Source organism: Drosophila sechellia, chromosome 3R (genome assembly GCF_004382195.2).
Source record: "Drosophila sechellia strain sech25 chromosome 3R, ASM438219v1, whole genome shotgun sequence".
NCBI lineage: Eukaryota > Metazoa > Arthropoda > Insecta > Diptera > Drosophilidae > Drosophila > Drosophila sechellia.
Genome location: NC_045952.1, coordinates 6,840,908 through 6,858,811, shown reverse-complemented (window position 1 = coordinate 6,858,811; position 17,904 = coordinate 6,840,908). Strand labels below are relative to the sequence as shown.

Here is a 17,904-nt window from a genome sequence, read left to right as displayed (position 1 = left end):
TCATTCACATTGAAACGTAGGCAAATGTTTCGATTACCGCCATCGGCCAAAGTTATCGAGCTAGCCTACACAACACATATCGCAGCGCAGTGAAAATTCGTGAAAAATGAAATTTTTCCAGTAAACTAAAAGCAATAACCATGTGAAGAGTGTGATTTAAAGTGTAAACTTGTTTGTGCGCCAAGTAAAACGGTGAGTTGAGCCTGAAAGCACGACGAAATTGAAAACAAAGCAAACATTTGCATGGGCCCAATTTGGGTGTGGGAGTGTGCCAGTGAAATTATTACCTGTGTGTGTGTATGGTTCTGACGCGTCAACAAATACACATGACACTATTAAGTGCTAATTGGCCAGGCGGAAGTGCAAAAAGTTTAGATGTGCGTGTGTGAGACCGTTATGCCTGTGCTAAAAAAAACAGTGGCACAGTCTGCGTAGGAAACCCGTTATGCTTACTCGTTTACCTTGCTCCAATTTGCTCGAAAAAAAGCGAAAACTCATCTAGCCAGCAACACAAGAGCAACAACAACAGGTTAATGCTTCTCAAACAGCTGTTTGCCGGCTTCTCTTGCTCTCCTTTTTTGATCGACAGCGGTCATCAGTGGCTCTCAAAGTGTAGCGCTTGCAAGTGATTCTTAAACTGCACCAAAGATGCATTTCATTTGATGTAAGTGCTTTTGTACTCCTTGCAAATAAATAAAGCACCCAAAATCAGGTTTATTTGCGGTTCGCCTGCTTTCTGCCTGTGTTTGTGCACACTTTGCATATTTATGACCAAACTGGTTCTTCTTTTGGCAACGGAACATCTTTCACTCTTTCCAAGAACAACATTCTCCGCCAACAGTCGGTGGTTACAAAATTTACGCAACAAGCGGCGATCGCGGTCGCTGGCCTCTCCAATCAACGAGTTTGCTAAAACCCCCAAAAAAGCGCAGGTGAAAAGATGAAGCCAAACACCGAAGCTATAAGTATGCTCAGAAATCATTGATGTTAAAGGGATGCATTCTTATTTATTTCATTAGGGCAAATGAGATTTGAAACAGAAAAGCAAGAAGTATTGCTTTAATTACATTTTTTAATAGAAATAGATGATTATGATGATACTCACACTGATATAAAATCAATACAGATTAGTAGTAATCGTTTGCCCTAAAGATTTTTTAATATTTTCTGCGTATTGAAATACCTTTTGAAAGAGTATAAACTAAAGCCGAACCCGCTGTCACCCATTTTGGAAACCAGATACAGATACGGGGACAAAGACAGATACAGAGACAACTACTGATGCTCGCTGGCTGCTGGGAAGAGTCGCTTCAGTTGAGTGCCTCCATTCCCCCAGAGCAAACCGTTCCCGCCAGAAGAAAGTAAGAAAAGCGAGAAATGCGCAGTGGGCTAACGCTTCGTCCAATGCTGGTGGTGCTTCTAGTGGGTCACCTAGTGGCTCCAGTGGCGCCGGCTAACCTACTGACCAGCTATCTGCCCGCCTCCATGCAGGCCTTGGCATACTATATTGATCTGCTGCAGTACGAGCCGCTATCCAGCACAACGGTGGAGCCTGCTTTTAGTGCGGATGATGAAGGTGTGGTATCCACCACTGCAAATCCGCGGCCATCTACACCGTTGCCCACGAGGATGAGAACCACTACCACAAGGCGACCGATTGCAGCAGGTGCGTCTGGATCTGGTGGCATGGGCTGGTGGCAACCGCCAAGTTGGTGGGAGACCCCGAAGAGAACATCCACTACCGAGAGACCCACATCGCCACCCACTGTGCCGCACCGTCCGGCAATTTTTGCACCAACTGCGCCGCCGGAAAAGTCCCTTGAGGGCAACGATCTATTTGCAGAAATCGAAGATGATGGCGACTTCGATAACCTGCCTTTGTCTTTGATCCGTGATATTCAAAGCGAGCGCTACGACTTTACCAACGATGTGGAGTCACTGGATAACTTTTTGCGTCTCTACGACGATAACTACGGACGGGCCGCTTTCGGTTCTGAGTCCGCTATGGATCGATGGAGCACCGCCTCGATAGCAGGCAAAAAGAGGGTTCCTCCCACCAAGCCCTATGTGGATTTCCTGCTGGTTTACGATCTGCTAAAGCGCGATGCCAAGGCGTCGAGTCTGAGCAAGTACGAGGGATATTCCGAGGATCTGCTGGTGGAGCTGCATGCCTTGTCACAGGTTTCGGCGGCCAGGCAATTGTATACTCTATTTAAAAGGATGCTGGACCGGGGCGATATCCAGCGCAGTGACGTGGTGGCCCGCGTGCAGGGAATCGCCAAAGATCTGGGGAATCCCAAAAGCCCCACTTCCAAGGCATTGACTTTTATTCCCAGCATGCAGTTTTTACCTTAAGCTCCTAGGATAAGTCGCAATAAAGTCGAGGGACCAACTGACCTTACGTTTGTGTGTGTATTTTGATAAATTCGAATTTTTGTTTTGGGGAATAGTCATCCAAAATCAGTTTGAAACAAGCGCTGATAAAATAGTTTATATTATTTATTTGAGCACATTTTTTTTTTAGAAAGATTAGACAATGTACAAAGATTTGTTTATACATAAGTTGTAGTACATTGTTGCTTTATTATTGGAGATTAATGGGGGCCTTGTGAAAGGTTTCTAACATTTTCAATAAAAATCGAAGCAACTATAACCCGATTTGTGCTCCCCACTATATTTTAAATTAAATCATGATTAAATCAGCCTTGGCACTTAAAGATTCAATTAATCTTGGGATTAATCTGTCGCGGGCTGAAATATAATTTGACTTGCTACTAGTGACGTAGGGTTAATTAATATTCGTCCTAAATATTCTTTTCTTTCGTCTTCAAAAAACCTAAATAACCTCTTTTCAGTATCTGCTTTTTAGCAAATTAAGTATAGAACTTTTTTTTCTGATTGAATTTGAATTTGGGTCCGATTCTACATCAGTCGGCAGACCCTTTACGGCCGGAAGTGCCGCCGAAAGTGTTCTCTTAAGACAAAGAAAGCAGGACATTTGCTGCAGGACACTCGCCCCTGGGGCCCCACTTCACCCTAGCACCGAATCATCCAAACGACTTAACTGACACATTGACATAGTTCACGCCAATGCGGGTGTGTGCGGACATCGGTGTTAATGTGCCTAAAAGTCTATCACGGGGCAACCGGCTGCAAATTGTTGCTAAATCAGCTGCGATTCTAGCGTGCGACGTCATCGCCCGCTCTCTCACAAGCCGCTCTCTTCCGGCAGCACTTGCCACCCACTTGTACTCTTCTCGAACGTGCACCACAACGGGTGTTTTCCCGTGTTCTTTGCGCCGCTCTTTGATTTTATTTTGTTTTGGTGCTCTCTCACTTTGAAATTTGTAAATTTGTTTACTCGAACTGTGTATACACTGCAAATATTTGCAATGAGGAAGACACTTGCATTACCAAATGTTATTTTGATGTTTTTCAACTATATTTTGTTAATTTCATTAAATAATAAATGAATATAATAAAAATTAATTTATTAATAAACGAACTAAAAGAAAATTCCATTCTATTCGTTGGCAAAAATAAATGAAGAAAAAGATGTATAAAGAACTGTACGAAGGGGGTGCCTAAAATTTGGCAAGAGCGATGTTATCTTCAGAAAGGGTATTAAGAGAGAGCACTTTTTTACTTGGTGGTTTGTGCTCGCCTGCGCTCTTCAATTTCATTTTATTTTTGTACTTGCTGCGCGAAGCAAGTGTAAGCGGGTCTGGTCTGGGCCTGCTTCTTTTCCAGAGTTGCGCCTGTAATCTCCTCTAATTCGGTTTTATTTTTTCGCCACTTAGGGACTTTTCGAGTGACAAGCTATTAAGGAATTAATTGTGCTAGTGTAATTGAATGCAAAACGGCAATAATACAAAAAAAAAAAACCAAAATACACTGGGGCAGTTAAAAACTTGTGCTGAAAGTGCTTTTGTGGAAGAGTTATCGATTTGTGTGAAAGTTGCAGGCTGCTGCAGATTGGCGAGAGAAAAGGCGAAGAAAGTTTTCTGGAAATGTGAAGACACAGCAAATCACAACAATGGAAAACTTAAACTTTGCACGCACGCCGCAATTTCTGCGCAAAGTTATCTCCGAGGCGCGCAGGTAAATGCAGGAAGAAAACAAAAACAAAGCTGGAGGGTGGGTTGGGCGAAGGGGGTGAAAAGTGGAAAAGTCAGCCACCACCACCACCCAAAAGAATTTACCACTCACCGGCGAACGAGTCACCCAATGTTCCCGTATTGCACAGGACAAGTCTAGCCGGGATTTCAGTTTGTGGCTGCTTCTTGGTTTCTTTTCCCTCGCTGGGCTGCACCTTACAGGTTTTACTTGTTTTCCTCTTGTGGGCGGCAAAGTAGTCGCCAAGGGGGCGGTGCAGCAGCCCGACGGCGTCTTATGTAACTCGAGCCTGCAGACGTCAATGGTTCGGTGTCCTCACGCCAGAGGATTATTTCGCCTTGTGTGTACACACAGCGTTGAACAAAATAATAGCGCTGAAATACTCATTCATAATGTATTGTACGGAATTTGAATTAGGGCATTACATTTAGTCAGTGTTGCTTTAAAAACCAATGAAAATACTCATCACTTTAGTAACATTTACGTCACTTTAGTAACATCACTTTAGTAACATTTACGTATTAGAAATATCTCAATGATGACTAGTAAATCTGTTTAAAATTAAACAAATCTCATTATTGCTAATCAGCCTCACAACAAAATCTTTAGTCACAGCTGACTTAAGATACAATATTGTCAATGTTAGCTTTTAAAACAGCATAATCTGATACCTAATTTCGCAGTGCTAGTTCCGCGACTGTTATTGTATGCATTATGAGAGTATGTGCCTTGTGCAACATGCCACACAAGCCACTCGAGGCAAACACCGCAAACAAAGACCAAAGACAACAAAGCAGAGAGAAGGAGCTGCAACGAACAGAAACCCCTTGGAACCAATAACCCCAAGGCACGGCATACCCTTAAAAAGGCCGACAATTAGTCATAGGAAATTGCACATACTCCAGACAAAAAATTTTTCACAAAATAAATGAAATCAGTCTGTATAATGCTGAGGACTAAATAACTTTTTTTGTAAGGATTCACAATAGCTATAAATGACTCAAAAATGTTGCGTAACAAACTAACTAAGCGTTGACCATATATATTTCTTTAACTGTGAAGTCAACTAAGAATTAATATATGAAACTTTGACTAATAAAGGCACTTTTACATGACTGGATGTCTCCAGTTAAGCAATTACTGCATACGACCTTCCCAAGCACCATGGTGCTCCAACGCACCCACCATTAAAATTGCAGCCCACCTCCCGTACATCCTTCCCATTGTCTTCGCTTACCCCATTACCCATAGCCGGCGGACATCATTTCGCACATTGCACACAAATGACGAGGACAAGAGTCGACGCCGCCGCTTCGGACCCCTTTGATTTTCCGAAGGAAAAGTCTTTGTTTCGGTTTAATAATTTGGCTCCTCTTGACTTTGCCGCCATCTGTGTCAACGGGCGCTGCTATCGAGCCCAAGGCGACAGCTCTTTCCCGCACTTATCAAAGCTGGGTGGCAGTGGGAGTGGGTGTGTGGATAAAACAAGAAAATAGGGCGGTGGTGGGTGGGGGGTAGACTTCTTAGTCTCGCTACCAGTGCAGTTTCCGTTCGACGCTTGGCGGCGCATCGATACATTTGAATATGTTTCTGGGTTGACTTCATCACCGTCATCATTGCCGTATATATAGATTGAGTGATGCATACTTTTCCACACAATACCACGGGGAACTGCCGCGCTGCGCCCCTTCTCCACATAAATGTATATTCCGTAAAGTGATTGCTCTACTTATTAGTGGCAAGCTTTTAAGGCATATTTGCTTTGTTTAACGGACACAATTTCCAACGTTTTTGTTCATATGTTTAATAGTTACCTTTAATAAATTCGTTTTCTTGGCAAATTTCTATCTATTTTACAACTTTATATTTATGGCTTGGGAGAACTAATGCTATTTTTCAAGTGACATATTTACTCACGTACATATGTAAAATATATATTGTTAGACATTGATCTATACATTAAATGGATATAGAAGTTTAGTATAACACTTAAAATAGTAAAGAATAACATAAAGCAAATTTTGAAATGTGATCAACAAATTGTAATCGATAATGCAGCTGTCCGTACTAGTAGACTCAAATGGCAAGGTCAAAGGTGGACCGATTCGTAGCGAACACACTCATCAACCATATGTTGCGTTTAATTTATGAAACATTCCGCAATTTATATTGTTATTTTTTTCTCGCTTGCTCTGCAGATCGTTTATAAACAGCGACCATTTTTCCGCCTCATCCGCGAGGGGACGCTCGGAAACCGAGGAGGACGTTATATCCGAAATGGAGCTGGCCCATACTTTGACCCTTAATGAGGATGCTCTCAAGCAGTTGCCCGAACACAAGCGGCCTGTGTTCGAGTTGGAATGGTTGCGCTACTTGGAGAAGGCCCTGCCACTGGTGTCCAAAGCGGAGATCAAGGCGAGCCAGAAGAAGCTAGTGCAGCAGCTCTCTGAACGAATCCAGGGTGCTCCAGGTCCGCCCATTCGTAAGCTTATTGCTAGCGCGTTGGCCACGCTATTCTCCGTCGGTGACACCTTCATGCTTTTTGACACCGTCAACGCCTGCAATGACATCCTGAAGAACAAGGACGACTCGCCCAGCTACTTGCCCACCAAGCTGTGAGTATATTGCATATATAAAAATATAAAAGTCGAAACTGAGCCTATTTTATCCCAAGTGCCGCCATCTGCGTGCTGGGCTCGATGTATGAAAAGCTGGGTAGGATGATGGGCCGCACCTACGAGGATACGGTGCAGATCCTTATTCGAACGCTTCGCAACGCTGAGTCGCAGGTGCGGATTGAGATCATGCACACGCTGGAGAAGGTGAGCGCTGGCATGGGCACCGCCATTGCCAACGTACACAAAGATATTTACAAGGCGGCCAAGCATTGCCTGCTGGACCGAGTTATGGCTGTTCGAGTGGCTGCAGCACGCTGCATTCTCAAAATGATATACAGTGCACCATTCCTGTACCAGACGGAGCTGGAAAGCCTGGGAACATTGTGTTTCCGAGCCTTCGACGGCAGCAACTATGAAGTGCGATGTGCGGTAGCTCAGCTGCTGGGAACACTTCTGGCCTATACTCAACAACTGGCAGAAGCCGCAACAAGCAAAAAGAAACAGGGACAAGCGGTGGCTATACAAGCGGGCAAGGGAGCTACACAACGTTTGGTTTCCTTGGATGAGGCTCTGGGCATTCTGATGTCAGGTTTCCTTCGTGGTGGCGCCTCTTTCCTTAAGGGCACCGGAGAGATTATCAAAGGCAGCTCAGGAGTCAACCGTGAGGTTCGAGTTGGTGTAACGCATGCATATGTCGTTTTCGTGCAATTCATGGGCAGCGTTTGGTTGGAACGACAGTTAAGCACGTTTCTGGCTCACGTTTTGGATCTGGTGGCCAATCCAAAGGCAGCGTGCTCCCACGTGGATGCAGTCTATTCACGGAAATGTATCAGCTTTATACTCCGATCAACAATTGGCAAGATGCTAGGCGAAAAGGCGCAGAGCGCTGCCTGCAAGGAACTGGTCCATCTGGTAGCCAAACAGATGAACTCAATTGACTTTAATCCGGAGAACGCCAAGGATTCTAATCAAGAAACACTGTTCAGTCAGCACCTGCTGGTGTGTGCCCTCCAGGAATTAAGTTCCCTACTTATTGGATTAGGAACCACGGCACAGAACTTGTTGGGAGATCAATCCCTGCAAGCGATCGATGCCACCTGTGCCGTTTTGGTACATCCCTGCGCCGCTGCCCGTTTAGCTGCCGCTTGGTGCTTACGATGCGCTTGTGTGGCGGTTCCTGGGCAAATTACGCCACTGATTGATCGCTTTGTGGAGGCCATCGAGCAGATGCGATCCTCGCCAGAAGCAATGGCCGGATATAGCTGCGCTTTGGCGGCAATTTTGGGAAGTGTTCGGTACTCGCCATTGGGCATACCCCACACAAAGGGAAAGGTCGTGTTCAACTGTGCGGAGGAACTGCTGCGATCTGCTTCCCAGAATAGCCGCATGTCGCTGCACCGTACCCAGGCCGGCTGGCTATTAATTGGAGCTATAATGACTTTGGGATCGCCGGTAGTGAAAGGCTTGCTGCCGCGAATGCTGCTACTGTGGCGGAACTCTTTCCCGCGGTCCAACAAAGAGCTTGAATCGGAAAAGGCGCGCGGCGATGCCTTCACCTGGCAGGTGACGCTAGAGGGCAGAGCTGGAGCTCTTTCTGTAATGCACAGCTTCTTGCTTAATTGCCCGGATCTGCTGAATGAAGACATAACCAGACGACTACTCACCCCCATCGAAAGCGCCCTGGCCATGCTGGTCAAGTGAGTTTCATCCTTAACCTGCAGTTTATCAGTCCCGCTTATTGATACTTTTTTTCCAGCTTGGCATCTGTCCTGAAGAGCTATGGAACCCAGCTAAAGGCACCGGCAGCTATGGTGCGGCTTCGTCTCTTTGAAACGCTGACTCTGCTGCCGGCTAATGCGCTAGAGGCCTCCTACACCCATCTTCTTCGCATGCTCGTCTCGGAGTTTACTCTTTCGGATAACGCGGCCAACACTACGAACTCATTGTTGCGGACGCTTTGTCATGGTGATGATTCGATCATATTGGGCACCTGGCTGCAGGAAACTAATCATCGCACCATTGAGGATCAGGTGGGTTTAATTTGGGAGCTTAGGTATATCTTCCTATACATGTGTGTGTACGCTCAACCAACTGTCTATCCGTGAACCCCAATTCACTGTTTTTCCACCCTTCTCTCTATAATTGTGCATATCCAAAGATGGAGCCCAATCGCAAAGTCGATGGCGAGCATGTAAGTGGAGTGCAATATCTGCTACCAGTGTTTGTTTCGAGTTCTATTGAGTGGTTATATCTTACCTTATATTTATTACTCAACATATCGGAATTAATTTTGATTCTTATTTGAGCATGAATTTAAATGTTGAAAATTGGATAAACTTCCAAGTTTGTTATTCGATATTCTTTCAGTAAGCATATTTGTTGTTAATCTTCTAAAAATGGTTTCAGTCGTTTCATTTTTGCTGAGAAAGTTATTTTATTGTTGCTTTTTTGTTGCATGCATGAATTTTGAATACTTCATTTGAATTATCTTTTTGTCATATGTGGTTACTAAGGTAAACTGCATATTAATTAGTAGCCATACTAATTAAAACTTCGTTGTTTTTAGCTGCAACCCAATAGCGCCGCGGGATCTGGAGCTTTAGAGCACGATCCATGCTGTCTGTACCGTCCCAGTTGGTCTGCCCAAGGCAATGGATCCAGTTCGAATAGTTCATCAGCAACATCTACTGGTGGAAGCAACGGCGGTGGAGGAAGCAACATCCAGCAGATCAGCAAGGCACAACAGTGTCCAGGACCATTGCCACTCGGAGTAGCAGTGATCGATATGGCAGTGACTTTGTATGGAACCATCTTTCCAAAAGTGGCAAACAAGCATAGGCTTCAAATGCTGGAGCACTTTACTGAGTGCATTCGCCAGGCCAAGAGCAGTCGCCAAGAAGCCGTCCAAATGAATATCTTTACGGCTCTGCTTTGCGCTCTAAAAAATCTGACAGATAGCAAGACAAGCCTAGGCCAGGAAGATGTACGAAAGAGTGCCACGGCATTGGTAGTTGCTTCGTTGACGAGTGCCAACTCTACCATACGGTGTGCGGCTGGAGAGGCCTTGGGTCGATTAGCCCAGGTTGTGGGAGATTCTCATTTTACCGCGGAGTTGGCTCAAAATAGTTTTGATAAACTAAAATCTGCCAGAGATGTGGTCACAAGGACTGGACATTCACATGCACTGGGCTGCCTGCATCGTTATGTGGGTGGCATGGGCTCGTCGCAGCATCTGAGCACCAGTGTATCTATCCTTCTGGCCTTGGGTCAAGATAGTGCATCGCCAGTGGTACAGGCTTGGTCGCTTTATGCTCTAGCGCAGATTGCCGACTCTGGAGGACCCATGTTCCGCGGCTACGTGGAGGCAACTCTGACGCTGTGCCTGAAACTCCTACTTACCGTACCCCACGCTCATGTTGATGTACATCAGTGTGTGGGCCGCGTAGTCAATGCGTTGATCACCACCGTGGGACCGGAGTTGCAAGGAGGAGGCGGCGCAGTGGCCAACATGAGAGGATCATTCCTCTGCTCAGCAGCCCTTCTTCAATCACACTCGGATCCTCTTGTGCAAGCTGAGGCTATTGGCTGCCTGCAGCAGCTACATCTTTTTGCCAGTAAATCTCTGCAACTAGAGGAGTTGGTACCCACGCTGGTTGGAATGCTAGCCTGTAACTATTTCATACTTCGCAAGGCCTCCGTTTCCTGTCTCCGGCAGTTGGCCCATCGGGAAGCTAAGGAAGTGTGTGAATTAGCTTTAACTATTAACGCCGAGCAACTTCCCGATTTGGTAATTACGGAGTATGGACTTCCAGGACTGCTTTTCTCACTGCTCGACACCGAAACGGATGCCGAGATGCTGAGAAACATTCACGATACACTTACATCAATGCTCCAAATGCTGGCTGCAGATAATCTCAGCTCCTGGTTGAGTCTTTGCAAGAATGTGTTAACCGTTGCTGTGGAAGGAGGACTAAATGATGATCCCGCTGCTGGGGAACAAAGCAAGAGCAAGGAGGCTGGTGGAGAAGATGATGAAGAGGACGAGGAGGAAGAGTATGCTGATGATGTAACAGAATATAGAGCAGAGGAGAACACATCCACCCATCCGGCAGTGCAGCCAAGGTGGCCCACTCGTGTTTTCGCTGCCCAGTGCGTGCGACGTATCATAGCCAGCTGTGAGGCTGCCAGTTCAGTGCACTTTGATCTCCTGCAAGCTAAGGAACAGCAACTCATTCGTTCTCGCGGAGATTATCTTATCCTCCATTTGGCGGAACTTATTCGAATGTCCTTTATGGCCGCCACCTCGGACTCGGATCAATTGAGATTAGAAGGATTGCGTACTCTGCAGGAAATAATCGATCGATTCGCTAACGTTCCAGAACCGGAGTTCCCTGGTCACCTACTCTTGGAGCAGTTCCAGGCTCAGGTGGGAGCTGCTTTGCGTCCTGCTTTCGCGCCGGATACCCCCTCCCATGTGACAGCTGCTGCTTGTGAAGTTTGCTCAGCGTGGATTGGATCTGGAGTGGCTCGCGACATAGGGGATCTAAAAAGAGTTCACCAGCTGCTGGTCAGTTCCCTTGATAAGCTTTCCTCAAAAACCAACAGCACTCAGTTATATAACGAATCAATGGCTACTTTGGAGAAGCTAAGCATCTTAAAGGCGTGGGCAGAGGTTTATATTGTGGCCATGATAGGAAATGGAAAGGCTCCGGCTTCCCTACTGAATCTCCAATCCCAACAGTCCGGCTTACAATCCTTAACCAATCTGGAAACGGACTCGGATGTTCCTGACAGTAGGGGTGAAAGTCTTTTAGGATTAGTGCAACCTGAGCTCCACAATCTTTCAACACACTGGCTAAGTGCTATGAAGGATCACGCATTGCTGCTTCTACCTGCGGAGTTCCAATCCCAACTACCACACGACGGAGGAGCCTTTTACACCACGGACACAATTAATTCGTCAAAACCACATTACATGACCAGTTGGCCGCCCATCCTCTATGCCTCCGCACTATGGTTAAGGGATGAAGGATTCGCGCGTCATCTAGACACGAGTGAACCCGCAGCGGAATCCAACAATAATCAGATCACTCACGGATCTTTGTCAGCGGATCGCTTCCATATGATCTTCGGCATCTGCATGGAGGCACTCTGCAGCATGAGAAGCTCAGAAAGGCCGAGAAACATTGTGAGCTGCCTTCGCTCACTGCACAGCATCTTTGATTCTGATTGGGCTAGAAGACAGTTGGTCAAGGATCGGGCTTTAACCATTGAACTCTGTCATGTTCTACATCGTCAGATACTGACGAGAGATGAATTACTCGTACAACTTCTGTGCGTGGAAATTTTGAAGCAAACAATCCGCGCTGCTAGGGAGGATTTAGAAAGGAAACGGGACGATAATGCAAATTCTGAGGACGGAAAGGGTGGAGAGCGACATGGAGAAGATGATTCTATGCAGCCAGGAAGCTCGCATGTCTACGCCGTTCTGGAGGTTTGTCTTTGCCTATTTGTTCGCCAAATACCTACGATGAATCCAACGAGGCAGGGAGCTGGTGGCTCCGGCTTACAGCTGGACTTTGCCTATGCCAAAATGGCCACTGGCTCGTCATTCTTCTCGGTGCTGGGCGATGAAAACGGCCTGCTAGTAGCCAGCGGACTGCAGTGCGTCGAACAGTTACTGGACTTGTGTACTCCCAAAGGTGCCCTTGCAATCCTGCCCACCGTCCTGTATATGACTACCAGTATCGTTAAGGAAATCGCCAACAAGTCGGCCATAGATAGTACTATCTTGGCAAATACTTGTGCTGTGAAGTCTGCCCTGCAGTGCTTGCGATCCGTTTGTGTCCACAAGTGGGCTAAAGTAGAGGAGACAACCGAGGAATGGCAACAGTTACTTCAAAGTGCCCTGGCCACCATTGTGGATCTCACCAAAACGGCAGGCGATAACGACGAAAGGAAAGTCGACGAGGTCACTATGCTGCTGGCCATCACTGTTTTCATCCTACATACGCCCGCCTCCGTTGTGGCTACCCCTTCATTGCAATATCCCTGCATTAATCACTTCCGGCAGTGCTTGCAGTCGGAGAGCCTCTCTGTGAAGCTGCGCTGCATCGAGACCACTCGATCGATCTTCGCTCGGGCCGAATTGAAGACGGCAACACCCTACATCCACGCACTCGCGCCTAGGATAATCGAATCGTTGTATGCGGAGTCCAGCAAGGTGCCCACAAGCGAACTGGAGCTACAGGTCACCCTGGAGAGCATCGTTACCGTGGAACAGCTTATAGACTTGTCGGAGCCGCAAAACCGTAAGTAACTGGGTATACTTAAAAATCATTCAGCGTGGTCTTTCTTTAACTCTCGGGGTACTCCTGTTTGAGAAAGAATACTTTTACATATACCCTTAAGAACATGTTTTCGTTTATGTGTTATAACTGGATTAATTTATCATAACTTTGAATTTAGGAGGGATATATTTTGCAATTATAATTCACGGAAAATAGTGAAAAGTATGAAAAAGGTAGAATAAAGTATATAAATTCGTTTCCAGTATCACAAGCCGAATCGACCTGGCCATGTCCATATTTTTTAAATTTCTTCTTCGCACTTTTACTAGCTGGAGCAACGGATATTTAATAATCCAGGAACTCGACTATGTCATAATAGAAAGATTGGAATAATAAAAGATATGACTAGAAAGTTTGAAATTCGACATAGCTTTTATTTGGTGCAGGAGTACCCCATTTTAGAATATAGTTCATAGCAGTACCCCCTTGGCCGCCTTTATAGTTGACTCACTCCCCTTTCCAACTTAACTTGTGCATAGCCTTTGCATTTGCCATTAGGCTGTTCTGTCGCATCGATCTGTTTTCCTCGAATATATCTTCGATCGCAGCCAAAGTATTGGTTAAGTACATTCATTTTAAACTTCACACGATGGGAAAAGAAAACGAAATACGTTATTATATATTTGCTCTTTTCTCTGTCTTCTCTTTTTATCAACTCACAAATCATTTACAAAACACTAAAACAAATAAAATATAAAAAAAACGTTAGGAAACATGAACTTGCTACAAGGTAAATAGAAGAGCTCGATCATTAACTCACATGTTTCATGTCACAAAAGCGTTTCAGAAATATAAGGCAGTTAAAGCGTAACACTTAAAGTTTTAATTTTTTAAAAAAACACGCGTTGTAAATTTACTACATTGTCATTTTTCTACTAATTGGAAATGGAATTGTTTTTCTACCACTAAATATGAACATTCTATTCGTTTTTTAATTTATTTTATCTTAACTGCCTTGTAGCCATGAATTGCAACGTTTACTGCACACTCAATGTTTTTCAATGCACCAATCCATAGCATAGTTCCTAGTTCTTGTTGTCAATGAAGATTACGCTTTAAATGTTGCACGTATGAAGTAAAAGTACGGGATGGCGCGACTTGTCCATCTCTGTGAATTGATGTTCCGTTTAGCGAGCCCTTAAACTTAGGATTATAATATTAATTGTTTGCTTGTCCACACTTCACAGATATCCAAATGCTGACTCTGTTGGTCCCTGTGCTCATTGGCTTCCTAGCGGAACCCAGTCGACTCCGGACGCTGCCAAAGTATCAACGGCAGCTGCACGACCAGGCGTTGCAGTGGCTACTGAAGATCGGTCCGAAATATCCGCAGGAGTTTAAGACCCTAATGGGTCAAACACCGGAACTGCGACAAAAACTAGAAGCGGCCATTCGCAGCCAACAGCAGTCGATTAACATTGCCCAAAAAGCAAGCGAGGCGCAGAGGAACCTGCTGGCCAAGCCGCAGAAGCCTACGATCAAGCTGAAGACGGATTTCAGTAACTTCCAATGAGCGCCTCCTCCGGGAATCGAACAAAATAGTCCGCAAGCTGCTAGTGCTATTATAAAAATGCTTTGTAATGCATTGTTACCGCATGTACAATAGGATGGGTCGGTTCTTTTTATATTGAAAATAAGGTTTAGACAATTTTGCTCTAATAACTAAACATCCGAGATAAAGGTTACATTTTGAAAGGATTGTAAAACGGCAACTGAAATATACATTAGTTCTTTTGACTGCTTGTGTATTAAATTGTTTCGTTTTGCTATAAATATACCTTTTTTCAAACCTAAGCAATATTTTTAAAAAACATTCAGAAAAATGAGCCACCCTAATGCACATCGGTCCGGCATTTGATTTTGCTGTATGTGAAATACATTAAAAGTACCTACAAGTTTATAAATTATTTGTTAGCCATTGTAATGAACTATTAAATAACGCGATATAAAGTAAAAAAATATAAACTTTTAAAGCTTTAATTAATCAATATGTACATATTTACTTAATAGTTCCTATGAAACTATATATTCCATTTCCACTTCCTGCTTGACTGTATTTATGACTTCATCCTCGCTAAGCGGCTCGGATTTTAGATCATTCTGTGTTGCCGGCTCTGGATTGATTAAGTCAAAATGTGTACCCAGTTTTGCATAATCGGGTTTGGGGCGTGGTAAAGAAACTAATGCTGATGGTAAGTCGGTAAAGAATTGTGATTCCAAGCGGCTGAGAAGAGTGGTACGATAGAAAAGCGCTCGCAACCGCTTGCGGAAAAGCTGGATGGGTGGTAAAGATTCATTATATTCGAAGCTACGTGCTTCCGCCTCCTTCTTGCGACAATCTCCGGAGAGTATGCATAAGGCCCGAAACCCCATCATCGTTGACCAGTTGGGTGCCAAAAGTGGGCTCTTCATATCACCTTCCTCGTCCGGAAGGTTTCGGATCATACTGTTGTAGCTCTTAAGCACATCATTTGGCATAAATATGTTTTGTAAGAGCGATGGTCGAATTGGTGGCTTATATGCAAGAGCTCTGATCACGTAGGTAAAGTTATAAACGTCTTTTGGAACTGGAAAAGTTTTTGGAGCGCTCAGCGTCATATTGTAACTAAACTTAAACAAGTCGCACAACTCTCTATCAACTTTCGTAAGTCTTGGGAAACTCTCTGCCTGTCGCTCGATCTTAGCCTTCTTCGACTTGGGTCTTCGCACCCGAGTTCCTTTCGGGCGCTCGTCATTAACTAATGACTCTGGGTCCTCTTGCCACTCTTGCAAACGCTGCGCCCAATTATCAGAGTTAACCGAGGACACCTTTTTCGATCGGCGGCGTGGCAGGTCTTCTACTTTTGCATTGGGATTTTGTTCAAGGAATTTCTTGATGACCAGGAAGCGGGTACGACAGCTGGTCCGCGTGTGATTGCCCAAGAACGTGGCACAGTTCAGCCACTGGGAAGCCCCGTATTGCGTTACGAAGCTCATCAGCCGTGTGTCGTCCTGAACGGACCAGGAGTCGGTCTTGTTGCGCTGTGCCAGTACATTGTGGTAGCGAGTTCGAAGTTGGGTTAACGACCGGTTTGGGAAAAGAGAACGCGGAAAACAGTGAAACTTTCCATTGTACTCTTCAACGGCGGCGAACAGCATCATGTCCTCCTTGGTAGTGAAGGGTTCTGAAGTAGCGTGCGAAAATTAATTAGTGTTGAGGGAAAAGGCCGAAAGAACTCCGTCCAAAGGAGCAAAATAATAAATGAAAAATTATGCAATATATTGGGTACCCACCGTGACTGATGCTAGGATGTAACACGTAGTAGTAACGACCAATCAGCGTCGATTTGGACTTATCCGGGAAGTACTCCACGACTTTTTTCCAGTTAATTACGCTGTTTGCCGTATTCCTATCAACGATCGCCCGTAGTTTATCGTTGTCCTCTTCGCTCCAGCGGTGGCTGTTCTTTGGCTCCATCAGAAAACGTAGAGCGGTATGAAAGCGTACGAAGCACTGATAGTCAGAACGTCGGTCTAGCGACGCGGCTATCAGCTCCCAGTTCTGCATCCTGTTTGCATTGGCCACCGCCATCAAAGTTTCGTCCTCCTCGGGTGACCAATTGTCTCGCCTGAGATTTGGTGTTAAGTAGACCCTCCACATTGCCTCGCAGCTATACGGAGAGTGCCGATATTCCAAGTCCAGGGTGCTGATCTGGTTCCAGTCGATGCTGAAGCTACTATCCGCAGATGCCAGCAGACTTACCAGGGTGCTTAAGTGCCGCTCGATTGGCTTGCGCTTCAGACTTCCGCTGGGCAACGCATTCGTACTGTGTGCCCTATGGTCCAGTAACTGAGAATTAAGATTTTTATAAAGCAGGATATTAGTTTTCATTGCTATTAAATGGGTATTTGGCAATCAATCTGAACCACTCGAAGGGTCCACTCACCTGTTGTTTTATACCCATTATCACATTCTTTTTGTCCAGCAATGTCCATACGTGCCTGGAGTGCATGTCAAAGTCGGTGGGAAACATCTCCGTGTGGCACCGCGCCTCGTAATCCTCATTGTTAGGACAGCTTCGGCCATCGATGTCTCGGAAAAACAGGTTGCCCTTGAAGCGAAACGTGCCCTTTCTCAGGATCGCCCCGCTACGATTGAGGGAATGCGGGCCGAAATGGGAACGAGGTCGCAGCCGGCGCACCAGGATGTCCTCGTTCCGGGAGAAGCGGGCCCTTACTACTTGTAACATGGCCAGAATTTTGGTCCGCACTTGCATGAGCCGGCGCTGGAGCTCCTGATTCAGTTGCAGTGCATTCGCGGCGCTCGGCTCCGTTGTGGTCTGCAAGAGGGCCGAAATCTCGTCCAGAAGCTGCTGCTGGCTTATCCGCAGATCATCTACATCGTCCATTGCTCGGTTTGTTTTGTTTACATTGCCTTCGACATTAGCGATGAACTATTGCCGGCATTAACTATCGATAAAATGGTTGCAATGGTCGGACTGTATTGAGCCTATTAATACCCTGCAAATTCAGTAACATAAAGCATCATCAACATCATCCTTATTTATTCCCAGAAACTTAGTATTTGGTTTTATTGAATAGAACGATTTTAAGAAACTCAGTCGTACAAGAGCGGGATTATTTTAATACAAAAGTTTGGGCAAAAATGGTTTTTGGAAATCAATACCTTAAAACTATCCGACATGAATTAAAAAATATACCCTTGGTAACAATAAAACTATATAGTGTGTCAAAAAGTTTTGTAATTTTAATTTTTTATGTTGTATATCGGGATCTGTAATGTATTCTGATTTTTATTTACTCTTTCATACACCCTCAAA

At 45.2% G+C, this 17,904-nt stretch overlaps 3 protein-coding genes across 7 annotated transcripts; 2 read left to right on the top strand and 1 right to left on the bottom strand.

Annotated features, from left to right (window-relative positions):
• The first annotated feature begins 47 nt into the window (after positions 1–47).
• Positions 48–15,049, top strand: LOC6614323 (HEAT repeat-containing protein 5B). Of its 5 annotated transcripts, none has more exons than XM_032722931.1 (8): positions 48–192; positions 6,315–6,731; positions 6,791–8,431; positions 8,491–8,764; positions 8,893–8,925; positions 9,301–13,045; positions 13,794–13,814; positions 14,272–15,049. In XM_032722931.1, exons 2-8 carry the CDS (start codon positions 6,394–6,396, stop codon positions 14,595–14,597), a joined length of 6,378 nt encoding a protein of 2,125 aa, XP_032578822.1. In that variant the 5' UTR covers positions 48–192; positions 6,315–6,393; the 3' UTR covers positions 14,598–15,049. The 5 variants fall into 5 exon arrangements, with proteins under 5 accessions (XP_032578822.1, XP_032578818.1, XP_032578819.1 ...); XM_032722927.1 differs by lacking the exon at positions 48–192 and adding an exon at positions 3,746–4,101; XM_032722928.1 differs by lacking the exons at positions 48–192; positions 8,893–8,925 and adding an exon at positions 3,747–4,101.
• On the top strand, positions 1,056–2,425 carry LOC6614324. The gene has a single exon (XM_002038728.2). The coding sequence runs from the start codon at positions 1,378–1,380 to the stop codon at positions 2,353–2,355; it is 978 nt and encodes a 325-aa protein (XP_002038764.1). The 5' UTR covers positions 1,056–1,377; the 3' UTR covers positions 2,356–2,425.
• LOC6614322 lies at positions 15,036–17,492 on the bottom strand. Its single transcript, XM_002038726.2, has 3 exons — positions 17,011–17,492; positions 16,358–16,913; positions 15,036–16,248 (listed from the first exon to the last, which is right to left on the bottom strand). The coding sequence occupies exons 1-3, from the start codon at positions 17,470–17,472 to the stop codon at positions 15,098–15,100; spliced, it is 2,169 nt and encodes a 722-aa protein (XP_002038762.1). The 5' UTR covers positions 17,473–17,492; the 3' UTR covers positions 15,036–15,097.
• Between the last annotated feature and the right edge of the window lie 412 nt (positions 17,493–17,904).

What these genes read in the sequence shown, in the direction of transcription:
- LOC6614324 (XM_002038728.2), top strand. Translation starts at nt 1,378, where the DNA reads ATGCGCAGTGGGCTAACGCTTCGTCCAATGCTGGTGGTGCTTCTAGTG.
- LOC6614323 (XM_032722927.1), top strand. Translation starts at nt 4,037, where the DNA reads ATGGAAAACTTAAACTTTGCACGCACGCCGCAATTTCTGCGCAAAGTT. An exon ending in ATCGCACCATTGAGGATCAG is followed by an intron (nt 8,765 to 8,892) that starts GTGGGTTTAATT and finishes GCATATCCAAAG; the next exon opens with ATGGAGCCCAATCGCAAAGT. An exon ending in CTTGTCGGAGCCGCAAAACC is followed by an intron (nt 13,046 to 13,793) that starts GTAAGTAACTGG and finishes AAAAAACGTTAG; the next exon opens with GAAACATGAACTTGCTACAA.
- LOC6614322 (XM_002038726.2), bottom strand. Translation starts at nt 17,472, where the DNA reads ATGGACGATGTAGATGATCTGCGGATAAGCCAGCAGCAGCTTCTGGAC. An exon ending in TAATGGGTATAAAACAACAG is followed by an intron (nt 16,914 to 17,010) that starts GTGAGTGGACCC and finishes CTTAATTCTCAG; the next exon opens with TTACTGGACCATAGGGCACA. An exon ending in ACATCCTAGCATCAGTCACG is followed by an intron (nt 16,249 to 16,357) that starts GTGGGTACCCAA and finishes ACGCTACTTCAG; the next exon opens with AACCCTTCACTACCAAGGAG.